This window comes from Podarcis gaigeae (assembly GCF_964106915.1).
Source record: "Podarcis gaigeae genome assembly, chromosome: 2".
NCBI lineage: Eukaryota > Metazoa > Chordata > Lepidosauria > Squamata > Lacertidae > Podarcis > Podarcis gaigeae.
In genome coordinates this window covers 60,503,419-60,529,602 of record NC_139679.1, presented here as the reverse complement: position 1 = coordinate 60,529,602, position 26,184 = coordinate 60,503,419, and the positions used below count along the sequence as shown (strand labels likewise).

Sequence of the window (26,184 nt, the reverse complement as noted above, 5' to 3'; positions counted from 1 at the left end):
GGGCTTGCCAATCAGAAGGTCGGCTTTTTGAATCCCTGCGACGGGGTGAGCTGCCGTTGCTCAGTCCCTGGTCCTGCCAACTTAGCAGTTTGAAAGCACAAAGTGCAAGTAGATAGACAGGTACCCCTCTGGCAGGAAAGTAAATGGCACTTCCATGCACTGCTCTGGTTTGCCAGAAGCGGCTTAGTCATGCTGGCCACATGACCTGGAAGCTGCAAACAAACTCTGGCTCCATCAGCTTATAGAGCGAGATGAGCATGCAACCCCAGAGTTGTTCACGACTGGACCAAACAGTGAGGGGTACCTTTACCTTTTAACCAGTGATCCATGGAGGATTTAGTGAATTGCCAATAGAAATATTGAAACCCTGTATGGATTCATAGTCCAGATCCAGACTAAAATTGGAAATGGGAAAATCAGCCAATGTAAGGGTGTGATATTGATCGTCAGTGCTCTTAGCCTCTTAGGACATCATGTATCTTTATCACTTCAGAGGATATTGCCTAGTTGTACTTGCAGCTCCTGAGATCACATGGAGACAAGGTATCTATGGAAGACTAAAGCTTCTTTTTTTGTCTTTAGGGTAGAAGAAAGTTTTAAAACCTTATTCTGGTCCATATTTGGTTTGTCTGAGGTAATATCAGTGGTGCTGAAGTACGACCACAAGTTTATTGAGAACATTGGATATGTCCTCTATGGAGTTTATAACGTCACCATGGTGGTTGTGCTCCTCAACATGTTAATAGCCATGATCAACAATTCCTATCAGGAAATTGAGGTAAGGTACATCAAATGTGATGATGTAGCAAATTTAATTGGTGGCTATATATTATGAAAAGGAAGATCATTTCTTTTTCTCACTTTGTCATTTATTTTAGTTTTATTTATAAAATTTCTATCCCATTCTTCCTCCCAAAGGAGCCCAGTTCCGTCACTGTGGCCTTTGCTCTCTCTAAGGGCAAAATCCATTTCTACCCAGTGGGCTTCCTCTATTTAACTTGCAAATGATTTCAAGATCACTTGAGGAAACATTTCTGTGTACAGTATTTCTAATCTGGGTTTGGATGATGGGGCACAATATGGCTAAACCTGCCCCCAGCCTACTAACCATAAAATAGGATGGTTGTTTGCTGCTACCTCTTTGTAATGTAGTTATATCTGAATCCCTGTGAAACACAACATTACACCCAAAGAGAGGTTTTAAAAAGCTCAGTAAGCATCCTGCATTTACCATGGTGCAGATTTAAGAATGGACTGTCAGCAGATGTCACATTCTCTTACTGACACTGATAGCTTTTTGGTTTTCACTCAGCAAACAATAATTAATCTGGAGATCCGAGGTGCAAGTGGAAAAACAGAAGAAAGATGCCATTTAGATCAAAACATGCAGTGCTCACCTTGAATTGCCCTCCCACAATTGTTATTTGTGTCTTGGCTCCTTTGACAGTCATGTAGCAGTGAATTTTTTAAACTGAGAAATGAACTTGTTTGCACATCCTACGTCTGAAAAAGAACCACATTATAGAATAAGGCCATATCAAGAAAGAAAGAAAAGGCCTGATTATAATCCTACCAGAAGGGATGAGAAGTCCAGACTGCTATGTGAGAATCTCTAGTGGATCAAATGCCAAAGAACTGGATATTTCTGTAGTGCATTTGATTCATGGCTAATTGCAAAAGGAAGTTATAAGCAGCATTTTTGCAGACGGTTACTTCAGGACAAAACATTTTGGCACCTGTGCAAGAAGATCAAAATCAAAAGCACTTTTTAAAGCACATTTTCAAGACTGTTCTAGTAACATTGAACTTAGCTATCCAGGAGCCTGTGTGTTTTGTTTAAAGTTTGGGAAAGGTCTGGGTTGCAAGGCAGACTTTAATTTATAGGGATGAGGAGCAACCATTGCTTCTTTATCCCAGAATTCCTAGGTGTATGACCTGACATCTGTAGTTCCTAGGAGGGACTAATTCAGCCTGGAATTTCCATCTGGGACTGAGTCTATAAACAACCTCATGCCTCCAAGATAAGCCTAGGTTTTGTACATCCCACCCTCCCTTATTTATTTAAAAGCATGTACACACTGCTTAGTATTTCTTTTTTAATCTTGCCTGAGGAAGACATCTGGAGAATCGAAAGCTGGCTGCACTTTTGTGAACTTTTGGTTGGTCCCAACAAATGTATTGCCCATCTGTGGAATGATATAAACTGAGTTGTCTTCTGAAATGGTTATATTGCCATCTTTTAAAAAGCAACCCCCCCCCTTTGTTCCCTTTGCAGGAGGATGCAGATGTGGAATGGAAGTTTGCACGTGCCAAGCTTTGGCTTTCATATTTTGATGAGGGAAGGACTCTACCTGCTCCTTTTAACCTAGTGCCAAGCCCTAAGTCGTTTTATTATCTCATAATGAGAATTAAAATGTGCCTCATAAAACTCTGCAAATCCAAGGCCAAAAACTGTGAAAATGATCTCGAGATGGGCATGCTGAATTCCAAGCTAAGGGTATGTCCTTTTGTTTCTAACAAAAGTTGTGGGTGGGGGGTTGTTCATTTCATCCCTTCATTTAATCATTTTGTTTAAACCAGTGTTCTTCAACCTTGAGTCCCCAGATGTTGCTGGATGACAGCTCTCATTGTCGTCAGATAGCTTAGTCCGTGGTCATGTTTGATGGAAGTCCACCAAGAATTGAAGCTGAAGAACACTGCTTTAAAAATGTGGCAGCCAGCCTTTATGGAAATGTGTCACAATATGAGAGAGTGTCACTCTAGTGCAGATGTTTTTGGCCTAGAACTCCCATGATCCCTAGCTTGCAGGACCAGTGGTCGGGGATGATGGGAATTGTAATCTCAAAACATCTGGATGGCCGAGTTTGAGGCAGCCAGCTCTAGCACCTGCTAAAGCTAAAATACACCCACAGTCTCCCTATGCATTGGTGTGGCTTGTGTTTGCTCTGCAGAGTCATAGAAAAAGCAATAGCGCAGCAAGGAGAACAGGCAGCAAAGGTAAAGGACCCCTGGATGGTTAGGTCCAGGCAAGGCAACTATGGGGTGCGGCACACATCTCGCTTCAGGCCGAGGGAACCGGCGTTTGTCCACAGACAGCTTTCCTGGTCATGTGGCTGCACTGTGCTATAACCAGATGCATCAGCTGCTATTCAAGAATGTTATTCTATTGCTGGTTCTTTGTCCAGAGTTTATGAAGTTGGGGTGGAGTAGAGTGGGTGGGGGTAGAGACAAAAAAGAGAATTTTATTACAATGATGTGACCCCCACATCTCAATGTATAGTTTTTCTCAGCAGCAAAATAATCATGGCACTCTCCCCCCACAAAAAAAAAAAAATAGACGGCAGGTGTTCACTCAGACCATGACTTTCAAAACCTCATAGGCTTTGAACCTGCACAGCCTTCCCCAGGGGTTCGACGAAGAAAACTTGCAAATAATTACAGTAATATCAGTTACATAGAAACTGTTCTTTTTAGTGATGAATTAGCTCCTTCTGGCTTAATTTGGAACTGGCCTTGGCAAACTGAGCTATTTTCCAAAAGAAAGTCAGTTCTCTCTCCACACCCTGCTGACCGACCAATTCCAAATTCAAAAACTCTCTCAGGCTGATGTCACTGAGAATGCAGAAAGGTTTCCAGTTGTGTCTCTCAATCCATTCCACAACCTCCATGAAACCTTGGGTCCTGCTCTGCTGCTCCTTCCTTTTTCCAGAACATTCCTAACAAAGGCAGCCAGGTCTGTTTCTATAGATGGGTGCTTGTCTTTCCTGCTCTTTTGTTTCCTCCATCCGTCCTGTGCTTTGCTTCTATAGCAGTGTCCCAGGTGCAAGAAAAAATCCTGGGGAATGTAGTTCTCTAAGCCATCAAAATCTTTTTATTTTATTTTATTTTATTTTTATTAATTGACATCCAAGGATATCATACACAATCTTAAATACACGTACAAAGAAAAGGTAAAACTAATAATAATAATAATAATAATAATAATAATAATAATAATAATAGCAACCTTAAATAATTATACCATTAAATATTGATTTAAACTTGTACTTATATGTGCTCTTTCCTTATACTTTCTAACTAAACAAAAATAAACCAAAGTAAAATCCAAAAAACTAAACTATGTCAAAATAGACTTCCAGTCATTTCCCGATGTAAATTACATTTACAACTTTTACAACTTGTACTTTTACTTCTTACCTTACTCTTAATATATTTTTCCTAATTTAATAATGTTTAATTTACACAAGGGTCATTCAAACATTGCCATAGAAGTTATGTCGTTATTATATTTTTGTAGGTATTTCTTGAACTTATCCCATTTTTGCATGAATGATTGTTTTGTATTTCCCCTTAATCTATTTGTCAAATGAGCTATTTCTCCATAGTCTAGTAACTTATTCTGCCATTCCCTTACTGTTGGTACTTTTCCCCCTTTCCACTTTGATGCAATTAATAACCAGGCAGTGGCTGTTGACTAAGCCATCTAAATCAACGGTATGGGCTGTGGTATCCTGGATAACTATGTTTTCCAAGCTATCTGGTTCCTGAGATGTTGCTGAAATATTTTAGGCTACAGGTGCTGGGGCCTGGGGCCCTCCAGAGGCTGTTGGACTCCAGCTCCCATCAGCCCCAGTCAGCTTGACAAATAGACAGGGGTGGTGGGAGTTGTAGTTGAGCAACAACAGGAGGACCACAGGTTTCCTGCTCCTGTTCTAGGGTATGACGCGAGCATCTTTGGATAAGCCTGCCCCTGAACACAGCAGTTGTATCTGCAGGGTGTCCTTCACCCTTAACAACTGAAAAGATCACCTGGAGGGGTGAGAAACAGGACCATATCCACTGTAGTGTTGTTGTTTTGAAGTTTTATTACAACAGTAGGTTCCTTAATAAAGCTTTGGGAACCACTGTGTATGGGAAAGGAACTAGGAAGAGAAATTTGGATACACACCAAAGAATATGTGACATCTCAACCAAGTAATCAACAGAGCATCTCAAGCTCCATTGTACAAAAAGAACAAAATATGGTAGGGATAGATTACCATTTCTGTAATTTTCTGTTTCTGATGCATGAGGAGAATGCTGCATATTTATAGAGCTTTATAGATCTTTCAGAGCATAATCAGCTGAAAAAGTGGCTTCAAAGGATTTTCAAGCTCCTTTCCAAGGCCATACAATCAGCAGAAACAGTGATTTTTCCAAGTGTGTTTCAGAGAACTGAATTCCTCAGTGAGAATAATGAATAATAATGAAGGGCAAGCTTCCTTGAAAGTCAGCTCACCCCCCCCCCCCGCACACTACTGATTTCCTCCTTTGTTGTAGAGCCATAGGGACCATTGGATATATTCTGGGGAATCCCCCACCCGTATCACCAAGTGGCCCAATAGAATTGTTGCTAGCAGTTTGTGGGAAATAACTAGGCATCCTACAGACATCATAGAAAGAGACTGTTGTTGGAAGTAAATTCATAAACCTCATAATTTCTGTTCTGAAATAAGTGGTTGCACTTTGTCCCTGCCTGTCCCTGCTCCACTACACTACTGGTTGTACTGGGCATATATAGAGAGAGGGGGGGGAGGGAGAGAGAGGGGGGCAGGGGAAGAATTTTTCACTAGGTGTTTCATGAAGCAGAAAGCCCCAACTATTTAGCATTCTGGGCTGTTAACCAGCAATCTGTCTAACGAAGGAAAGGTCAGCAGCCAGCCAGCAGCATAATAATGCACACTGGGTGGGAAGGAAAAAACAGATGAGAGGACATAATCAAATACCTTATTTAGTTCTGGTAGAACTGAAAAGGAATTTGCAGCAGGTCAGCAGAAGGTGGTGGAGCAGAACACCTGAATGTGCAAATCTCCAGCGTAGTTATGGGATGGAACAAGAGGGATCCTTTCATTCCTAGGTGCAGCCAACTGTGATACCAATTCTGGAATAACCCTTTGCTTTATGAATTTCACCCATCTGTAAAGTACCTTACGTAATCTATTCAAACCTCCATCTTAGTATACATCCTTGAAGTAAAGAAAAGTCACAAAGGCAGAGAGAAAATGGGTTTTTCTCTTTTTCATTTTCACTTCATCCCATTATCTACAATAAATCACCACCATCAAAAAAAAGGGAGATGCACCAGTTTGATGAGGATAGACTACTGCCAACACATAACTCCTGTGCTTAAAAGCTTTCACTGGCTGCCCATATGTTCCTGGGCCAGGTCCAAGGTTCTCATATTAATTTACAAAGCCCTTAACAACTTGCGTCCAGGATCTCCTAAGGGCCACCTGATCCCTTATAACCTTGCCCAATCACAGAGATCTTCAGGTCCAAGCTTGTGGAACTCCCGTCTGACTGAGATTTGACAGGCATCCACTTTCCTAAATTTCAAGCACACAACAAATAATTTCTTATTACACCGGGCATTTTAAAGTAGTGTTTTGTTTCTTGGATGAATTTTACTTGTTCTTATTCTTTGTATACTGCTTAGAAATTCTCAATATTAAGCAGCATATAAGTACCCAAAATAATAAACAAACCAACACCAGCCCAGAAATTTTGTAACAACAGTTGTCTATTGTGGGGCCTAGAGGCTGATGCTGATGAAACACATAATCTCTCTGGAAGTATGGCCCCACAGCCCCTTACTGAGCATGTTTCTCCTTTACACAATTCATATGCGAAAGGAGGCAGTGTAGGTAGGTAAAGATTTAAGATTTCAATTGTACAAGGCCACACTGAGTGGGTGAATGTTTTCCAACACCCTTCTATTGAAATCTACACTGACAATCTAACCCTACAATCATTAAACACTGGGTTGTATGAGAAACTTGAAGAGTTTATACCTCACTTAAACTCTAGGACCAGATTCTATTTTCACAAAGTGCTATGTATTCAACAGTTTCTCATCTACTGTAAAAGTGTGAATTGCCAGAAGCACATAGCAAAAGGAAACTAAGTCATCTGGAATATGAGACTTTGTCTTCGGATGTAATAATATCAGGTCGTTTCTTTGCACAATGCAGCTCACCCCTTGCAAGGTGTTATTAGCCATCCTTTTCTTAGAACTTCACTTCTACTGCTTTCATAAGAACATTTCTTCATTGGTGATGTGCTCTACATTTGTACATTTCAGAAAGTCCGTTTCGAGTCCAGTACTCAAAATTCAGACTTTACTGTGAAGAATGCCTACAACAAGCCCACAAGATACCAGGTAATGGCAATGCAAAAAAAAGAAAGGTGTGGCATAGAAAAAGATAAATATGTCAGAAGAGGTTCTGCTTACCGTACATGTTTGTGGTCTACACTTTGATCCTACACATGTCCACTTAGAAGGAAACCAATCTTTAGCCATTTCCAGAGAGATAGTCACATCAGTTTCTTGGAAAAGGGTCTTGTGACATCTTAAGTAATTTATTATGGGATATGTTTTAGTAGACTTCATAAATGGGATAGAGTCCATGAAAGCTTATGCCATAACAAATGTGTTACTCGAAATAAAATAAAATAAATTATTTCCAGTAGTGCATGCGCACAAAAGCTCATACCAATAACAAACTTAGTTGGTCTCTAAGGTGCTACTGGAATGATTTTTTAAATTTTGTTTCAGCTATGGCAGACCAACACGGCCACCTCCTTGTAACTAAATGTGTTACTCTTTAAGCTTTAACATACCCTTCCTTCCTAGTAACTATGCCTAAGATCTCAACCTTAGTAATTTGTAGATGAACTTCATTCATAAAAAAAGCACAAAAGTCAACTTAAAGACCATTCCAAGTCAATGCAGACTATATTATACTTTATGGTATAAAAGTACTAGCAGCAGATATGACACCCTCAGTTATCCCAGTCTAATGGATCATATAGCTATGCATGACTGAGGATCTAGAGGTGACCATTCATTTAATATCAAGCTCATGTAACTCTCTGTTTAATTCCCACAATACAGCAAATCAAACAAAATCTTTAAATGTTAGGTTGCACAGTACCATTCAAAACACACCTCAGGTATATTAGTTACATAATACTTTAAAACAAACAAAGAAAGGATTGCAGTGTTTTATTTTGGAAATTGCACGGAAGAAGCAATCTACATATCTCTTTTGAGATTAATAAGAGAATCACTTCCGCAAGCTCTCATTCACATCACTGTTTTGTTCTTTATATAACGTTAAATGTTTTGAATTTGTTCTGATCTGTTTGTAGCCTCTGGTGTATTAACTGAAGTTCAGTGGATTGTGTTGCAAAACAATAATCAGGATGGAAATGATAGAATAACAATCTAGACCTATTGCTAAATAAATGGCTTTTGTTGCAAGATTTGCAGAAGTTTACCAGAGCAATCCTAACCCCTGATTCATGCTGCAGGTAATGAGTTAGGATGCAGCAGTGTTCCTCTGCAGCATTCTGCTAGGGGGTCTCTAGTAATGCCTGGTTAGAACTGTTCCTTTCCTTCGGATAGAATTGCCCTTACAGTGCAATTAACTACTGGAGTTGAGTGGGACCAAATGCATCCTGGGGAAATGAGAATGGCAGGTAGCTGCATCTGTGCTTGGTGCTTTACTTCTGAGCACCGCTGCCCTGCCACCCTAGAAAAGAAAGTGAGGGGAAGAAAAATAGATGTCACAAACCATTTTTAGACCCTGCTGATGCTGGTCTTGCTTCTAGTTTAAGATTGCTTTTTAAAGGATTAGACAAATTCATGGGGGTATCATTGATTATTTGGTGCAATAGCAAAATGGAACCTCTATGTGATCAAAGGCAGAATATCAGAAGCTTCCCAGGTGTGTCTGTCTGGTTAATATTTGAAATACAAGGATGCTGGACTAAAGGGACCTCTGCATCAAGGCTCTTGTGGGTCTTTCACTTCTAGCCTTATAATTTATTCATCTGCATGAGGCTTTGGTCAATCATAGTGGAAGTGATGCATGGCTTTCTACCAATGCCAGCTATTAAGTCATTTACCATTCTGGTTCCAGATGGTCTTGAACAGTTAATGAATGTATTTTTCAAGGAAAGCTCCTAAAAGCCGAGCCAGAATTTTGAGTTATGAGGGTAAAGCTTGAGAAAGATAGAACTGACTTGCTTGTGGGCCAAACCAGGATGGCAGGCCATGTGGCCGGCAGTCAGGAGTGGATATTTGGCAACTGGAATCTTCACTAAATCAGGTCCAAGGATGAAGTTTCGCAAGATCAGGTTGGAAACATCACTGCAAGCAGAAAAAAAATGGAGTTGGAAGACAGCACCTTGAAAAACAGGGACCTTATGGGACAGATTTAAGGGAAGTGAATGCGGGAGAAAGTTCTAGTTTGTGCAAAAAATAGAGCATTGATGGATCCAGGAACATCACTGAAGGGGGAATGGTTGGAGTGGCAGTGCTGCCCTCCATACAGGCATACTACTGCTGCTCAGTAGCTCAGGGCAAGGTGAGTCAAGGTGATGCCAAGATTGCTGGAAATATGATTTGGCCTACACACACACCCCATGCACTATTGCTGGATGGATCAAAAGTCCACCTAGTCCAGCAGCCACATGTCCCAGTGGGAAGCCCATAAACAAGATATGAAGGTAGTCATCCTACCTTCTGTTGCTCCCCAAGCCTTCAGTGGTATAATGTCACTGAACCTGGAGCTTTTATATAACCATCATGACCAGCAGGCATTGGGAGACCTATCTTCCCCAGGAAGAATCTCCCCCCCCCACACACACACACAACCCCCCCCCCTCTGCAATGGCCCCTTACAACTTTTTTTCTCGCCATCTGTCCTTCCAAACATATTTAAAATTGTTGGCAAGGAGCAGAATATACATGTGATAATTGGTGAGAGCAGAAAGGGTTAAGGACTCTCTTCCATCAATCAATTCTCCCTGCCATTGTCCTAAACCCATTGCCTTATGTGAGGTAGGGAGGGGACAATCCCAGTCCAACCCCCTTGTACCTACAAACATGTGAAGCAACAGGAAATGTCTTTCAGACTGTTGCTGCACTTGTGAACTTTGCTAGCTCAGTGTACTTCTGGGCAAAACAAAGAATATGTGAAGAGGAGCTAAGTGGTACCAGATATTTAAGAGAAGCAAAATAGCAAATGCTTTTAGGAAGCAGATAGACATGCAGTAACTGTACATAATAGGCAGTTCATTCAACAGCTGCATTCATAGTTTAGGGTCAAACCTAGAATGGTGACCCACGAATTGTATCAGGATACACACTATCCTTACATTCACAAACAGATGTTGAATGTTTTTTGACCATATTCTACTCTGCTAAAAGAACAAAGTTCAAACACACTTTTTTTTGGGGGGGGGGACCAGTCACCCTCCCTTGTTCTCTTGAGTTCAATCTCCATGCTAAGTGTATCTGATTTGAAACACACACACACACACACACAAACACACGCAAAAGGTTTAAAACAATGAAGTCAGCCCAAACTAAAAAAGCCATGACACCTTCTGCATGAATGATGTTAACGTCAGAGTAATTGTGCAGTATAAATTATTCTTTTCAAAAGGGAGCAATTATAGTACATGGTAGGTGAAGACCCACCTAAGAGTACTGAAGCCAGAGGCATTATTATTATTATTATTATTATTATTATTATTATTATTATTATTATCCCTGAAAAGAGACAGCTGCAATAACATTTTTTCTTTGCTTTTTATAATGCTCTCACCAGGCTCGGTTCCAAAAGATACATTATTTAAAATGTCAAGATTCTGCCCAGAGGAAGAATAACAAAGTAATAATAATAGGAAGCAAAACACACTGGACAAGCATACTTAGACAAAAGAGAGAACAAGCAGCAGCGATCAATTCTGTTGTCTGGCCAGTAATTATTTTCAGCTACAATGGGATAGTGTAATGTAATTACTAATATGACTCCCTGCTCGGTTCTGTCTAGTTAGCTTTTAAAAGTGATGCATCTCTGCCATGTGGAAGTTAATGAAAGTACAGAAATACAGGCGCTGTGATACCAAGGTGGGAACAGTAATAAGAGGACCTCAGAATGTGGTTGCACTCAAATGATCTCTTGATAATAACCCACATGCTAGTGTGTGTATCTATATATCCATAAGTTATTTTGGTGTTTGATGTTTTAATATTTCAAGCTGTTTAATGTGAAATATTGAAGTAATATGTTTTTTCCCCCTGTGGGTATGTATCAGAGCCAATATGAAATATGGGCAATACAACAAAACATGAGAAAAAGCCACATATAGTCTGCCTTTCCCCCATGTTCTCCAATTTCCTCTCTTTCCTAGAACAGACAGGTCCCTGTAGGGATTTGCTTAAACCTTAAAGAACAGAAAATTCTGTCCCAGAATAGGGTTATGCTTAAAAATCTTGAGCAAATAGCTGCATCATTCATTGCTCTCAGTCTATGACTTTAGTTTTCCTTCCTTGCACTCTTTCACATGTCAAATCCTCTTAGTTTATCCACAAGTTATAAAGAAGATTCCATTTTGGAGCAGTTTTTCCAGGTGAACCCTGTGGAAAAGGAGTTTCACAAGAGCAGCTGTGCTATAGAGGAGGAGGAGGATAAATAAATAAATGCATAAACACAACAGGCTCCAATGGGCTGCTGGGTGATCATTCTGTTTATTTCTGATCAAAAGGAACTGATTAACTTTGGGAATCTCTTTGCACTTTTGAATGAGAGCTTGGAGGAAGTATCCTCTGCATCCCAACTAAATGAAAACCATTGGCACTTGGGACTTTGAACATTCAGGACCATCCTCTGGGATCACATCTGGAATAGCATCTCTTTGTCTCCACTTATATAGAAGAAATACTACAAAAATACCGGTGCCCTCACTTCCAAAGGAAAACAAACCTGCCTAATAGATAACGGTCATCTGCTTTGAGATAATAGTCTATAGACCCCTCCCCCCCACCTTGCCTCCAGCACCCCTCTTTTTTGCCCTCAGGTACAAATCCAGCTATTGGGCTGAAAGAGATTGTCCTCTTCTGCTAGACGCATTTGGCAATATATTTATTAGGGCTAATTTTAACAGTTAAATTAATTGATGAACTTTTTTTAATCAACTATAAGGATGCCACTGATTAATCTGGGAGCATATTCCTTTTTATATATTAAAAAATGCAAGTGTTTATAAAAGTGTCATGTGACAAACGCCATCTTAAATGAAGGATGCCCTTCTGTGTGAGCCAGAATGGACAGTTTGTCTTATCAACACATCAATTTACTTGTAATCTATGCTCCACAAAGATTGTGTTACTATTAGATGGGTATTTAAACAGAAAGCTCACATCTTCTGCTTCTTATTTTGATTAGTGCTATATAGATTAAAATGCAGAATTGTGTTGTACCAAAAAAAGGTGTTCTGCATGTACTACAGTTACACCTATACATGACATTTCCAGTAATGGTTTGTGGAGTGGACCCCAAAAGGTGCTAGGTTATCTGGTGGATCTAGTGAATGGGCATAATAATCGTGTACTTACAATTTCAGTTAAAGACTGCATGTCAATATGTAAAACATCTAGAAGTTTGAGATTACCCATGAAAACAAGGGTGCTGTGCATGTGACTATGCTGGTTGATAACCCAAGAAAGAGAAAGTAACTTAACTGATCAAAGCCTACAATAATTTGTTGTGTCAGAATTACAAATACTGCTGAACACATGGAAGGAAAGCCAAACATGGTTTTATTTATAATAGTCAATATTTATTTATTTAAAGTGTTGCTTCAATGGACACAATGTGATCTCAATATCAACTGCATGATTAAATACATAGTAAATGAAATTCCAGGCATTCAACTCTTATTGGGGAATGTTGCAAATACTGTATTGTGGTAAAAGGTGTGTCAGGTTGTTGTGAATGACAAGGAGATGGTGGCATTTCTGCATGCTGATTCCTTGTTTTCCTGCCCCATACCCCACTTCTTAGCCTCCTCCTTAAAAAGTAGTATTTCCTTTGGGATTCAGTTATTTCCCCACTTTCCCAAAACTTGTTCCTCAATTTATGTTTTCTCAGGTGGCAACACTTCTTCCCAATGGATTCTACCATCATGGTCATCTCCAGCACATAGTATGTGTATTGTACCTCATGTATTCTTCCAGAAGTACCGTAACCCTGTCTCTCTTCTACATTGCCACATTGCATAATATATCTCCATTTATTATGCAAACTGTATATGCATGGTATATACAGGTTTCACTCTTTTTATTGGTTCCGAGTATTTTGTCTCTATATTTCTTTGGCTGAACAAGGACAGGTTTGTTTTTTCGAATAGGTTTCCTGGTAGTTCATGTTTTTTCTTACCTTCAAAGAAGAACATATGTTGAAACAATTGCACTGTAATGCCAAATCATTGTTGGTTCACACATAATATAAATGAGCAGGAATAGTAAGAATAGTATAGGCAGAAGACAGGCAACACTCCTCCTATGAAATTCCTTAGGTTGACTTACCTTAGTATCCAAGCTATAGTGGGCAATCACATGTTGACAGTGATGGCTACCTGTCAATAGATGGGGAGAGGGGACTACTAGTAATCTGTCTTTAAACTCCCAAGAAATGAATGGCACTCTCTGAACTGTGTTTCTGTGTTTGAAGCTGGAACACTATGCATGCAAACACAGCAGAATACCTCGATGTGGGGATTGCCTTTGTTAGATTGGGGTAGTTGTTTTGAAACACAAGACGTTAGGCAAAGAAATAGCTGGAGAACAAGGCAAATTGTAGATTGTTGTTCTGAAGTATTTGCCTCTGGCAGGAAGGGATGGATATTCCTGGAGGTGACAATCTTCATAGATTTGTCCCCAAATCACTGCTCAGATTTTGGCATTAATTTTGGCATTAATATGTTTTCATTTTTGTTCATTTCCCATAATTCAAAGATGCTCATAGGAATTATGCCACAGCTGTGTGGTACAAGAAACTTGCAAATTGAGGAAGTCACAGGGACCCTTTACAAGATACCTTTTATTTTATTTTATTTATTAGATTTATAGGCCACCCGTCACGAAAAGATCTCAGGGTTGTTCACAAGATAATGCAATCAATGAATGGGTGCAATCAGCTTTTAGCCTGCTGAAGATGAGGCCCCCACATTGCACCAGGCAGTCATGAACAAAGTAAATAATCTGTAACACTGAAGATGAGTTACCCCAAATATTTGGGGTGGCAAATCTTGGATTATGGGATGAAAGTGGAGATGCTTGGAGGAGAAGGGTCAAGAAATCAAATTCATTTCCCACTGATTCCAGGGAGGGGAGTTGCACTTGGACCTTAGTCCCCTATTAAAAGAATTGGGACCTAGAAGAGCTTAGCTTTAGATGGACCATGTCCATATCTTAAAAGAAATGCAGGCTGCTTTCTCCAAAATTGTGCCAATAACCCGAGTAAATAAATTGAGATTTAGGTGTGGCATCCTGTTATACCAGACACAAAACTTCAAAATAATGTTGCCAATCCATAAGGTGATTGATTCCATACGCTTATGGCACTTATGGACATAGCCAAACTTACAGTTTGGAAAGAGAAGGGAGAGAATTTTATGTAGCATTGGAGGCTGTACTATTGCAGGGGTAGGAGAACTGTTACTATGACTTAGCCTGTCGAAGCCTCACATATCCTGAGCATTAAGAAAAAGAAGGTACCTAATTTCTGGGGCCGCAACCCTATAATTAGGTTGAATATTTTAAACTGAGGGCAAGGTTTAGTGGCTAGACTTGAAAGTAAAGAGAACACTTTACATTTTGAAACTATTTGGTTTTGAAGTACCTTCTCAAGAGAAAAGGAAAAGGGGGAAATTATGAATTATATATAATTATATTTTCTGAATTATATTTTCTGAGTGATGTATAGTATATGGATTTAAATTTAATCAATTAAATGACTAGCTGTCAAAGGAGAATGAAAGTGCTCAACTAAAACTTGCAGCATGGGACAAGTATATTAATATCATTTCTCTACAAAATATTCCTTTTAAAATTGGACCAACTCCTTTTGATTATGATTGTAATCCTACAATTTGCTGCCTCCCCTACTCCTTTACAATGGTATAGTAACGCTATATACAGTCACTTGGAAGATAATCCCATTGAAGTCAATGGAGCTTCTGAGTAGACATGTACACAACTGAACTGTTAATGGTATTATAGATTGCAAGCATATTCTAGTTTGGAATAGTTATCATTGTGCTCTTTCAGGCTTTAATCCCAGTACCCAGATTGGACTCAGTGGGGCCTACCTCTTAGCAGACATGCATGAGATTGTTTTGCTGTTATTACAAGCTATGCCATTTATTGCTTCTGAATAATATTTTATTTTAATACAGTGGTACTTCTGGTTATGAACTTAATTCGTTCTGGAGGCCTGTTCTTAAGCTGAAACCGTTCTTATCCTGAGGCACGCTTTCGCTAATGGGGCCTCCCGCTGCGCGTGCACCTTTGGCACACAATTTCCGTTCGCATCCTGGGGCCAAGTTTGCAACCAGGAGCAGCTACTTCTGGGTTAGCGGAGCTCGTAACCTGAAGCGTTCGTAACCAGAAGCATTCAGAACCATAGGTACCACTGCATATGGTTGTTGTTAATTTGTCTTTCTGTTGTCTTTGAAAGTGGAAAGACTTTTTTTTTCAAATGTTAAATAATATATGCTTCTCTCACATTTTCCGTAAAGCCATTCTTGCCCATGTCTAATGCTTCTCTCAGCCATGTGGTGCTACTTCCTGTTTTCTCTTTGCAGGTTTTAATACTTGAATGAAGAGATTGCAAAATTAGGATTTCATGGAAGGCAACAGTATCTCCCTGATACAGTTGTGTGTAGTGTCTTTTGCCAAGTAAATTGATTCCCATTCCTTCGTTTGAATCTACCCAGTGTCTATGGCAAATCACACACAAATTATTGGCTCCCTGCTTTTTCTTTAGCTGATAATTTGTTAGGAATTTACTCTAGTGTTAGAAATGTGAAGATTACAGTTCTTAAGTAGGACCTTCGTGGATGCAATAGACACAGTTCTTAAATTACTTACTCTGACATAATCCCATTGGCTTCAGTGGTAATACCATGAAAGTATTTATTTATTTAAGGAATGTAAATGCTGATTATATGTTGTGCGGAATGGCATAGTTCCTGCCACCTCTACGGATGCTCAGATAACAGTCCCAGTGTCATTAGGGCATATTAGCTAACGATTCTGTCTTCTCTTCTTCTGGTCACGTTGTGCAGATGCCTGATTATCGTCTTCCAAAGCAACTACTCTATTCCAAACTTAAAAATGGAAAGCATAACCATTCTGACACCCAGATTGGATAAACATAAACAGTTAGCCAAATCTATAGCAAAATATGAACATAGGAAACTGCTTATACAAAGTGAATCTAACTCAATATACTAACTGCCAGTATCCCTTCAGAAAGGAGCCTTCCACATCTCTACCAAAAGATGTTGGTGGATTCATGTTGACATGTTTTACATATAAAGCATCTTTTCTACCACTGAGCTACAGCCCTCCCCACATCTTTTTGGGTGGCAGAAGATATTGACATCACTATATAGAAGCAACCAGGGAGGTGGCAGCAACTGTGCCAATCCAGAAAAGTATAAAAGCAGCACTCATGATTTGCACATACTGCTGTTCATCTTTCACATTTTATAATGGGAACACCTCATAGCAAGTGAATATATATTACATTTTAAAAAAAAATGAAGCTCAAACTTCTAGACCACAATTCAACAAAAGCGTTAGTCTGCCTATACTTCCTAGGTAGCATCCAGCTGTGTCCCTTCACTGACTGAAGGCTCTTTGATGCAGTGGAGACCTTCCACCTTCTCTTCCTCATTTGTCCTACAGATTTTAGCAAATTTCCCCATTTCTCCTACAGTCTCCTGTGCTACCTCCCATGATGCTTCAGAGGGCACACAATCCCCTGGAGTAGAGGGAGGGATGCAGGAGATTGGAGAGGGAAAGGGGAATTAAAGAAAATTACCTCCTCCCTTTCTACTCACAGAACGTACACTGAATCAAATAAATTTTCATTAGTAGAAAACCACAATTGGATCCAACCCACTGAAATCAATGCTACTATGTATTGTACGGATGTGGTCAGATAACAACAATCCACTAAACTTTTTAATTGAATTTTCAGAAAATAATGAAGAGACTTATTAAACGGTATGTCCTAAAGGCTCAGGTGGATCGAGAGAATGATGAAGTTAATGAAGGCAAGTTCTTTTAAACTTACCATTATTGTTGTGAACCTTGTCTGAATCATGTAATGTTTTTAACAGCTTTTGTAGCAACACATTCACTTCCCAGTTGAACCTTGCATAAATTACTTTCTGAGGCGGCTTCTTTCATATGCACAAAGGCAAAAATATGGTGCAAGGGGGAAATATGTTGTCTGAAATTCCTGACATCTCCGAGGTCTCCTAAGTACAAGATTACTGTCTTGTAATTCTTCTTTTTCTGCTGGAAATAGCAACAGGCTTGTGCTGCTTTGTTGTAGATGCCAAAGCTAATTTGTTTCCAGTGCATGATAATACTCAGTTGTGATAAGTAGAGACAGATATTAGGAAATCTGAAGGATTCTGGGCCCAGCACACACCAGCACACATTCCCAACAAGAATGACATCCCTTAACTTCACACGCGAGTGCTGCTGTTTCCTAAAATTCATCACTGCTGAGAAAGCTATGGATTTGACAATACATGCTTAACAATAGTTGGAATAAAGTTCATTGTGGTCAAACATTTCATCTACCCTTTTGAAGCAGTCATCATAGGGTACTCACAGGGTCTCAACCCAGTTGGATCCTTGCATGCAGCATTAGATGTGTTCATCTATTCCATGACTACAGCTTTTCCACTCACAGGAAGAGAGGGAAGATCAGTGGCACAAAACTTCTGTACAAAAGCAGAATTTACAAGAGAGATGAAGAATAATGTAAAGGGCAAATGAATTGCCGGTTGTTATCATTATCCAGTCTGGTTAATAATAACTCTTCCCCCCACCTTGTTCTTGTTTTTAGGAGAACTTAAGGAGATTAAGCAAGACATTTCAAGTCTCCGCTATGAGCTTCTCGAAGAAAAGTCACAAGCAACAGGAGAGTTGGCAAGTTTAATACAGCAGCTAAGCGACAAGTTTGGAAAGAGTTTAAATAAGGACATTTGAGGGCAGACAAATGAAAAAAAAGAAAACTTTTTTTTATTTCAACCAGCATTCTAAAGGAGCAAAAACTGTGCAAGAGAGGAGCATTGAAAACTGTATCTTTTGCAGATTATCAATTGTTTTATGGGGACTGTGCATCCGTTTGGTTTATTGGGTGAAGCCAATGATCAATTAATTCCTTTATGATATAAAGGTGACCTTTTCGTATAAAATCAAGCCTTTTGACATCAGATATAGATGCATAAACTTGAGAAGATAAGCTTGGTTGTTCTAGATACCCAAAGCAACTTTTGAAAACCGGAAACAAGCCAGGTCCTCCATTGCAATGTGTCAGCATACGTTGAATGGGGATCGGACGCATCAGGAGGAAACAAGAGCGAAAGAAAGTGCCAAAAAAAGGTGTTTGACAAAACTGAGATATTTTACATGAGTGTCCCTACTGGACTGCAAAGTCCTCAAGTTCAAATCTCACCCCAGGGCAGAGCTGCATTTTATCTTGGCAGACACAGGTTCCAAAACTCCTTATTTGCTGAGATAACATGACTGTGGTGCGGGAAGGTAAGTTTGTAGCTTTTCTGCACCCACCAATTCGCCTCTGCGCCATTTGTTTTTCTCTCCCCAGCAGGCGTTAGTTCAAGTTGAAGCCTGGGTTTAAGAGGGAAAATGGTATAAAACGACATGGGATAGGGTGTGAATAAGAGAAGGGCGGAAAGGTGCAATACAGCCAATGCCTGCCAGTACTACCTAGACATTACCCTTCCATTGCAGCCTAGTAATGTAGCTCTGCCTCTACCTGACCTCTGGCTGGCTGAGCTGCTACACCATACAGAGATGGAGTGGGGCGAGGCAGTAAGGCTGTGTAAATGCACCAGTGGATCCAATCCTGCCAGTGTGTTTGCACCACAGCGACTTTGCCACCACTGTACCCTTCCCCATCTCCTGGGACACTGCAGCAGCTCAGTCAGACAGAGGCCAGGTAGGTAGCATAGCCTTAGCACCCATACACTGCTGCTCTTCAGTTGTACATGCATGCAGAATTCCCATTGACTTTCTGTACTTAGGGGCATATATCCATCCATGCAGGCAGGAAAGGGATGGTTCTGAACATGCCTCTTTGCTTATCTGTTTCCAGTCAACTCTTTCAATTCTGCCCAAAGGCACTTTTTCTCTTGAAGTACCATAGCCCAATCAACTGAGAAACCATTTTTGCAATGGGTCCGCTCCCCCTTCCAGGTACGGCGGCATTGCGGGATGGCAGAGGCTCCTCCAAGGCCCCAATGAGGGAATCGCAGCATCGGAGCGCCATCCAGATAGGGGGTGGGCACATGTGCCCCCTATCAGAAGCCAGATCCTAGCCTGCATCCCAGATTGGCAAATGGGGATGCAGGCTAAGACACGGGCTAGGCCAGGTGGTGGAGCCAATGGAGCAGCAAGGCTTCCCTCACGTCCACTCCCTGGCCATTCAAACAGTCCTCACCTGGGGCCCTACCTGCTTTTCCCTCGTTGAGATGCTGTGAGGTTTCTACCCCAGCTGATAAAGGGCAGTGGGGAAGCAGTGGGTTTTGTTCCTGCTTCCTTCCTTTCGCCTTTCTTTGTATCTGGGTGAAACTGGAGGGCAGCAGCATCAGTGAAAGAATTTCCCCTCAGCCAGTGAGCTTGCTGAGACTAAAGGACATGGCAGCACAAGAGAAAGAGCTCCGTATCTTCATTTCACCCAGTTTCTGTAGGCTGTATCAACAGTGGTGCAACTATAGAAGGAAACAAAGGGCTTCTTGTTTGTACTGCCACCTGCCCAGAGTAGCAAGTTGTATTGGAAGAGAGGCACCTGGGACATAGGGAAATGCTTTGGCTTACATAACAAAGTCATGTGTCTATCATGGTGTGGAGTTTTGATTGGCCATGCACAGGGCCACTGGCCCAAGACATTTTGCTGCTGGAGGCAAAGATTGGGGTGTTTATTATTATGTCCCACCTTTCCCCAAAAGAGTTCAAGGTGGCATCCACACTTCTCCTTCATTCCATTTTATCCTCACAACAACCCAGTGAAGTGGCTTAGGCTGAGAGATAGTAACTGGCCAAAACTCACCCAATGGGCTTCATGGCTGAGTGAGGATTTGAATCCTCGCCTCCCAGATCCTAGTCCAGCACTCTAAGGTGTATATATCAAAAGTGGTTTCAGTCAGCAATAGTTAATGTGGTGCCTTCCAGAAGCTTTGGACTGCAAATTAATAAATAAAAGCTCCCATCCATCCCAGTTAGCATGGCCGGTGGCCAGGGAAGATGGGTGTTGTAATTCAAATCTTCTGGAGGGCCTCTGGCCTAAGTTACTCAGTCTGTGAAAGGAACATGGTGAGTGTAACCCATACACACGTACTTGGAAGTGAACTCTATGAAACTTAGCGAGACCAGCTTCAAAATCAACATGCCTACTATTGAGCGAGTCTTGAATAGAAAGCCATAGAATAAATGTGAGCTTGTGAAAATTGCCGTCAAAGAATCATAAATCAGCAGCACCTCTGATCGCATCATGATCCCCACTGGACATTCCAACAAAATGTGAAATTTCTTAGCAAAGCAGTTTGCTGCAATTTATTCAGTTCAAAAGGTGGGGTTTTTTTTTCAAAATTAAATGTTTACAGTCCTCAGTAGTGGCATCTTCATACTGCACTTTTCCAAGTGGAAGTAAGTATTAATTAAACTACATTCTTGGAACTGGTAACTCAGCTGCTTGTTTCTTTGATGGCAGAAATATGATTTCAGCTGGTCAAAGCACACCTTGCTACTATATGGTACCAGAAAGCTGTACTATTTGTTTACAAGATGCACCTATACAATTACATTAGATTTCAGCTAATAATAATGATTAATAATAAGCAGAACCTGAAGGTGACCTGTGATCTGTTTTTAAGTGCCAGATGAGAACACAGATAGCCTAATAGATTAATAGCTATATTTGTTTAAAAAAATAAAAAAATAAAAAATGTGTACTGTAGGCATAACTGTTTAGAGAGAGACAAAAAAAATCAAATAATGTATTTTTACCTTTAATAATTTTATCTTGTATACTGTAATATTTTTATCTAAAACAATGACAACAAAAATAAAATTACCTCAGAATATTTTCTTGTGTCTTGAGTGTGCTATTGATAAAAACTTCATTTTTTAAAAAAAGCCAGCAGGTTTCAATTGTAGCACAAAAATCTAGCTTTTTATTAAACTATCGGGCACTCTTGCTTGAACTCATGTTCTCACTCGTGCTTCAGTGATGTCAACACTGACTTCGTCATGTCCACAGAATGGAAGATGGCAGGATCCCCAAGGATGTGCTCTGTGGGGAGCTGGCTTCAGGCAGCAGGCCCATTGGCAGACCAACTCTGCTCTACAAAGATGTCTGCAAATGCGACATGAATGATGGCAACATCAACCCCGCCATTGTTTTGGAAAGCACAAATTTGATAGATTTAAATCCAAATGCACATGGAATCAAATTGATTTCCCTATCCTTACTTACAGCAAGGGTATCTGAAGAAGTGTGCATGCACACAAAAGCTTATACAGTGCTACCTCGGGTTACATATGCTTCAGGTTACAGGCTCTGCTAACCCAGAAATATTACCTCGGGTTAAGAACTTTGCTTCAGGATGAGAATAGAAATCGTGCAGTGGCAGTGCAGCGGCAGCATGAGGCCCCATTAGCTAAAGTGGTGCTTCAGGTTAAGAACAGTTTCAGGTTAAGAACAGGACTCAAGAACGAATTAAGTTCTTAACCCACGGTACCACTGTACCAAGAACAAACTTAGTTGGTCTCTAAGGTGCTACTGGACAATTTTTTATTTTTTAAATATATTTTTACAGCAAGGGTGTGTTTCAATGAAGAATGCACTGGTCCTGAAATACCTGATAGCCCTAGCTCTCTAGCAGGCACCTTTTCATTCCCAACCTTTGCCCCCTTTCTTTTTAGTAAACCTCCTTTCTTCATAGTCTGCTTTCTAAGAACCTGGCTGAGCCAACCAAATCTAGCCTGAAGAATGTGACAAAAAGTCTCGTTATGAATATTCTCAAAGAAGAGGCATTGAAGAATTGCCAGGTTGTGGAGTCGGTAACAGAATACATGCTTTGTCTCCGGTTTGCTAGCACTAAACTGAAAAAAGGAAGAAAGGCAGACAGACATTGGCTGGCTGTTGCTAGATTTTTAGGGATCTGTGTTTAGGGTCTGTTTAACCCCACCCCCACCCCCAAAATGGGGAAGGGGGATTAAATCTATACAGTGACTTCTTTGTTTGCCCAGACTGAATGTGAAGATGCCAGTGCAGTTGTCAACATTCCGCTACTTCTCGGGCCCAAATTTAGCATGGAATTTAAAAGCTAACTTTAGCAGATGTGCTAGATCAAAGAAGAGCTTAGGAAAGCATTTCACGAGATCCCTGTTTGGGCATTCCTCCTCATGCAACTGACAGTCGTGTGAGGACGACAGCAGGGCCCTGACCCTAGCAGGCCTGTCTCACACCATCCAGCACATTGGGGCACATGCCTGCAGTACTGTACCTGCTCTGCACTCATGATGTTGAACCCTGGTCTGAAATGCAGGGGGGGAATCAAAAGAGGAGGATGTTGGAATCAAGCACTCCTGCGCTTGTGAATTTAAACCCTCCGAGCCTACCTTATAGAATTAGAAAACTGTAGAATTACCGTATTTTTCGTCCTATAGGGCGCACCGGCCCATAGGACGCACCTCGGGGTTTTTTGGGGGGGGAATGAATAAAAAAAATTATTTCCCCCCCCCCAGCCGCGGCTGCCGCCCCAAGCCTCGCGCGCCCGGCGGGACCTCCTGCCGGGGCGCAAGGCTTGCGGACACTCGCCGGGGCTGCAGGCTGCTGCCCGCAAGCCTTGTGAGCCCGCGGGAACTCCCGCCGGGCTTGCAAGGCTTGCGGATAGCTTCCTGAAGCCTGGAGAGCGAGAGGGGTCGGTGCGCACTGATGCCTCTCGCTCTCCAGGCTTCAGCGAAAGCCTGCATTCACCCCATAGGACGCACACACATTTCCCCTTCATTTTGGGAGGGGGAAAAGTGCGTCCTATGGGGCGAAAAATACGGTACCTGTACTTAATTGTTCTGTTTCTGCTACACATTATTATTGAAACAATTTTTATGGGGAGTAACTAGGAAACTGAAGGGTTCCAAATGCTTGGGGGAAAATAGGGGTTTATAACTACAATTTGAATGAGTTTAGGGGTGTTTTTAGCTAAGAATGAAAGGTCAGCAACCCCACCCCCTCCAAAAAAAGAAAAATCAGCCTGTTAGCTTCTCCACACATTAATTTTTAGGGCTGTAAGTCAAGGTAAACTTTTCATAAAGCTGTTGTTATTACCGTATTTTTCCTTCTATAACACGCAGATTGTTTCTTCTAAAAAGGAAGGGGAAATGTCTGTGCGTGTTATAGAGCGAATGTGTGGTCCCTGGAGCCGAAAAATCATGCAAAAATCAAATCGCGGTGCTGCACGCTGCACGGATAAGCGAAACCTGAAAAGAGGAAGCGGCTGCTTTCCTGCATTCTGCCTCAGGGTCTTACTGCCCACCCTCCTTTGTTTCGTTGCTGTGTTTGCTGAAACGGAACAAAGAGCAGGGAAAGCCCCTCCCCTCCAGGCAAGCTCCGGTGCTGCTGGGGGAGAGGGAGAGAGAGGGGGGAAGGGAGAGAGAGGGGGGAGGGGGAGGGAGAGAGAGGGGGGAGGGAGAGAGAGAGGGGGGGAGGGAGGGAGGGAGGGAGGGAGAGAGAGAGAGAGAGAGAGAGAGAGAGAGAGAGAGAGAGATAGATGGCTGGCTTGGGTGGGGGGAAACTTTTGCCTTTCTTTCCTCCCTCCCGTTAAATCCCTCTCCTGCATTCTTAGCCAGCTGCTTCTCTGCACACCCCTCTAATGTCCCTTCTTTGTTTTTCCTTCGCTCCCCACTTAAAATGTGGTTACAAAGCATGGATCCTCAGGATCTTTGCATTGGGTCACCCCAAATTCACCATCAGATCACATAGCATGTCCATGGCTACAGCCTGCACCAAAAAAATCACGCACCCACTGTTGCCTAGGGCTGCAATGGTGCAAAAATGTGGTTAAAAAGCATGGATCCACAGGGATTCTCAGGATCCTTGCATTGGGTCACCCCAAATTCACCATCAGATCACATAGCATGTCCATGGCTACAGCCTGCCCCCCAAAAATCACGCACCCACTGTTGCCTGGGGCTGCAATGGTGCAAAAATGTGGTTAAAAAGCATGGATCCACAGGAATTCTCAGGATTTTGGCATTGGGTCACCCCAAATTCACCATCAGATCACATAGCATGTCCATGGCTACAGCCTGCCCCCCCCCAAATCACATACCCACTGTTGCCTGGGGCTGCAATGGTGCAAAAACATGGTTACAAACCATGGGTCCACATGGATCCTCAGGATCTTTGCATTGGGTCAGCCCAAATTCACCATCAGAGCACATAGCATGTCCATGGCTACAGCCTGCCCCCCCAAAATCACGCACCCACTGTTGCCTGGGGCTGCAATGGTGCAAAAACGTGGTTACAAACCATGGATGCACAGGGATTCTCAGGATTTTTGCATTGGGTCAGCCCAAATTCACCATCAGATCACATGTCTGTGGCCACAGCATGAAGCACAAAAATGATACATCCACTGTTTCATTCAGAATGTTTTTTCCCTTGTTTTCCTCCTCTAAAAATGATGTGCGTGTTATGGTCAGGTGCGTGTTATAGAGCGAAAAATACGGTAAATGTATTTTAGTCACGGATTCCAGGCCCTGAAGTACATGTTGAAGAAGAAATCTTAGTGGTGTTTGCTGATGTGTGTAAGTTAAAAAAGAAACATTTCCATGACATTTGGCCTGAAGAGAAATGTACTGTGGCTGATGAGAGCTTAATAGCACACAGACGTCCAAGACCAGGGCTGTATTTTAAACTGACGTGAATGATGAATGCCATTCAGTGTGCCAAATATGCCAGCCTAATCAAAAGATGTGGCAAAGATTTAAGGGAGCATCAGGGTTGCTAAAGCAACTGTAAACCATTGTTTATTAACATTCTGCATAAAAAGGCAGAGGCAGGCATCACTTGGGGCTGGCAAATTTCTAGGAAAATTTATGCTTCTCAAAATAAATAATAATATTCAATCTTCAAATAAGAACCATCACCCCATTAAACTGATTATCAGGAATATCAGGACGACCTTATGCATGCTTACTACTAGGAAGCGAAGCTGATGCTAATTCACAGCATCCCAAAGAAGGAGATATTCTTGGCTGAGGAGATGCAGCCTGATAAGAAGACTAATAAGGGAGGAAAGTGAATGTGTGTGTGTTTGTTTGACAGAGAGAATGAGAATGTAGAAGTAAAGCACAAAGGACCCATAGAATGACAATCTGTTTACACTTATTCCAAACGGGATTTGCCTCCTATATCTACCCAATGGCTCTCCCTGCTGACCCAAATTCTAGGAATTGTGTGGGGCAGGGGTCCTCTTTTCAGCTGTACATCATTTACCGGTAGGTGCCCATCCTGCCAAGGAAAGCAGAAAACTTGGGAGGGTGAACTCTATTGGGGGAAAATTTGCACTTATCTCCTGAAGCAGACAGCTTTAGATGTGGATCTCCAATATTGGGATTTTTCAGATCACTGGCTGAGCCTACTTCCAGCAACTTCCATTTGGCAAGGTTTTTACTGCATCTCAGATTATTGTCAAAGGCACATGTCATTCCTCCCAGATCAATCAAGAAACTTCCCAGATAGATGACACCATGGTGTGACATTATTTAGACTGAGAGCCAATTTCCTGCAATTCAGAATTAGTGTGGGTGGTCTGTCTTTTGTGTGTGACACGTCTTAGCAATACCTGACTCAGAAACTTGCTTTCCATGGTAGACAAAGGAAAGCACTGATCAAATTCCCCGGTGCTTCCTAGAAAACTAGAAAGAACTACACTTACTTTTGACCATCATTGACTTGGAGTTCACAAACCTTTGGTTTGGGAGAACTTGTGGATTAGTAACTACCTTGACTCCTGTGA

General features: G+C 41.4%; 1 protein-coding gene across 2 annotated transcripts in view; it reads left to right on the top strand.

The window, feature by feature from the left end:
• Positions 1 to 21,131, top strand: part of TRPC7 (transient receptor potential cation channel subfamily C member 7) — a 108,507-nt gene extending 87,376 nt beyond the window's left edge. The window contains exons 8-13 of one of the 2 annotated variants that reach the window (XM_083728406.1): positions 583 to 778; positions 2,276 to 2,497; positions 7,121 to 7,198; positions 12,984 to 13,037; positions 17,103 to 17,178; positions 17,985 to 21,131. In XM_083728406.1, coding sequence (XP_083584532.1) covers positions 583 to 778; positions 2,276 to 2,497; positions 7,121 to 7,198; positions 12,984 to 13,037; positions 17,103 to 17,178; positions 17,985 to 18,127 — 769 coding nt within the window. In that variant the 3' untranslated portion in view covers positions 18,128 to 21,131. The remainder of the gene's footprint in view (positions 1 to 582; positions 779 to 2,275; positions 2,498 to 7,120; positions 7,199 to 12,983; positions 13,038 to 17,102; positions 17,179 to 17,984) is intronic. The other variant, XM_083728407.1, reaches the window with a different exon arrangement.
• The last annotated feature ends 5,053 nt before the right edge of the window (positions 21,132 to 26,184 follow it).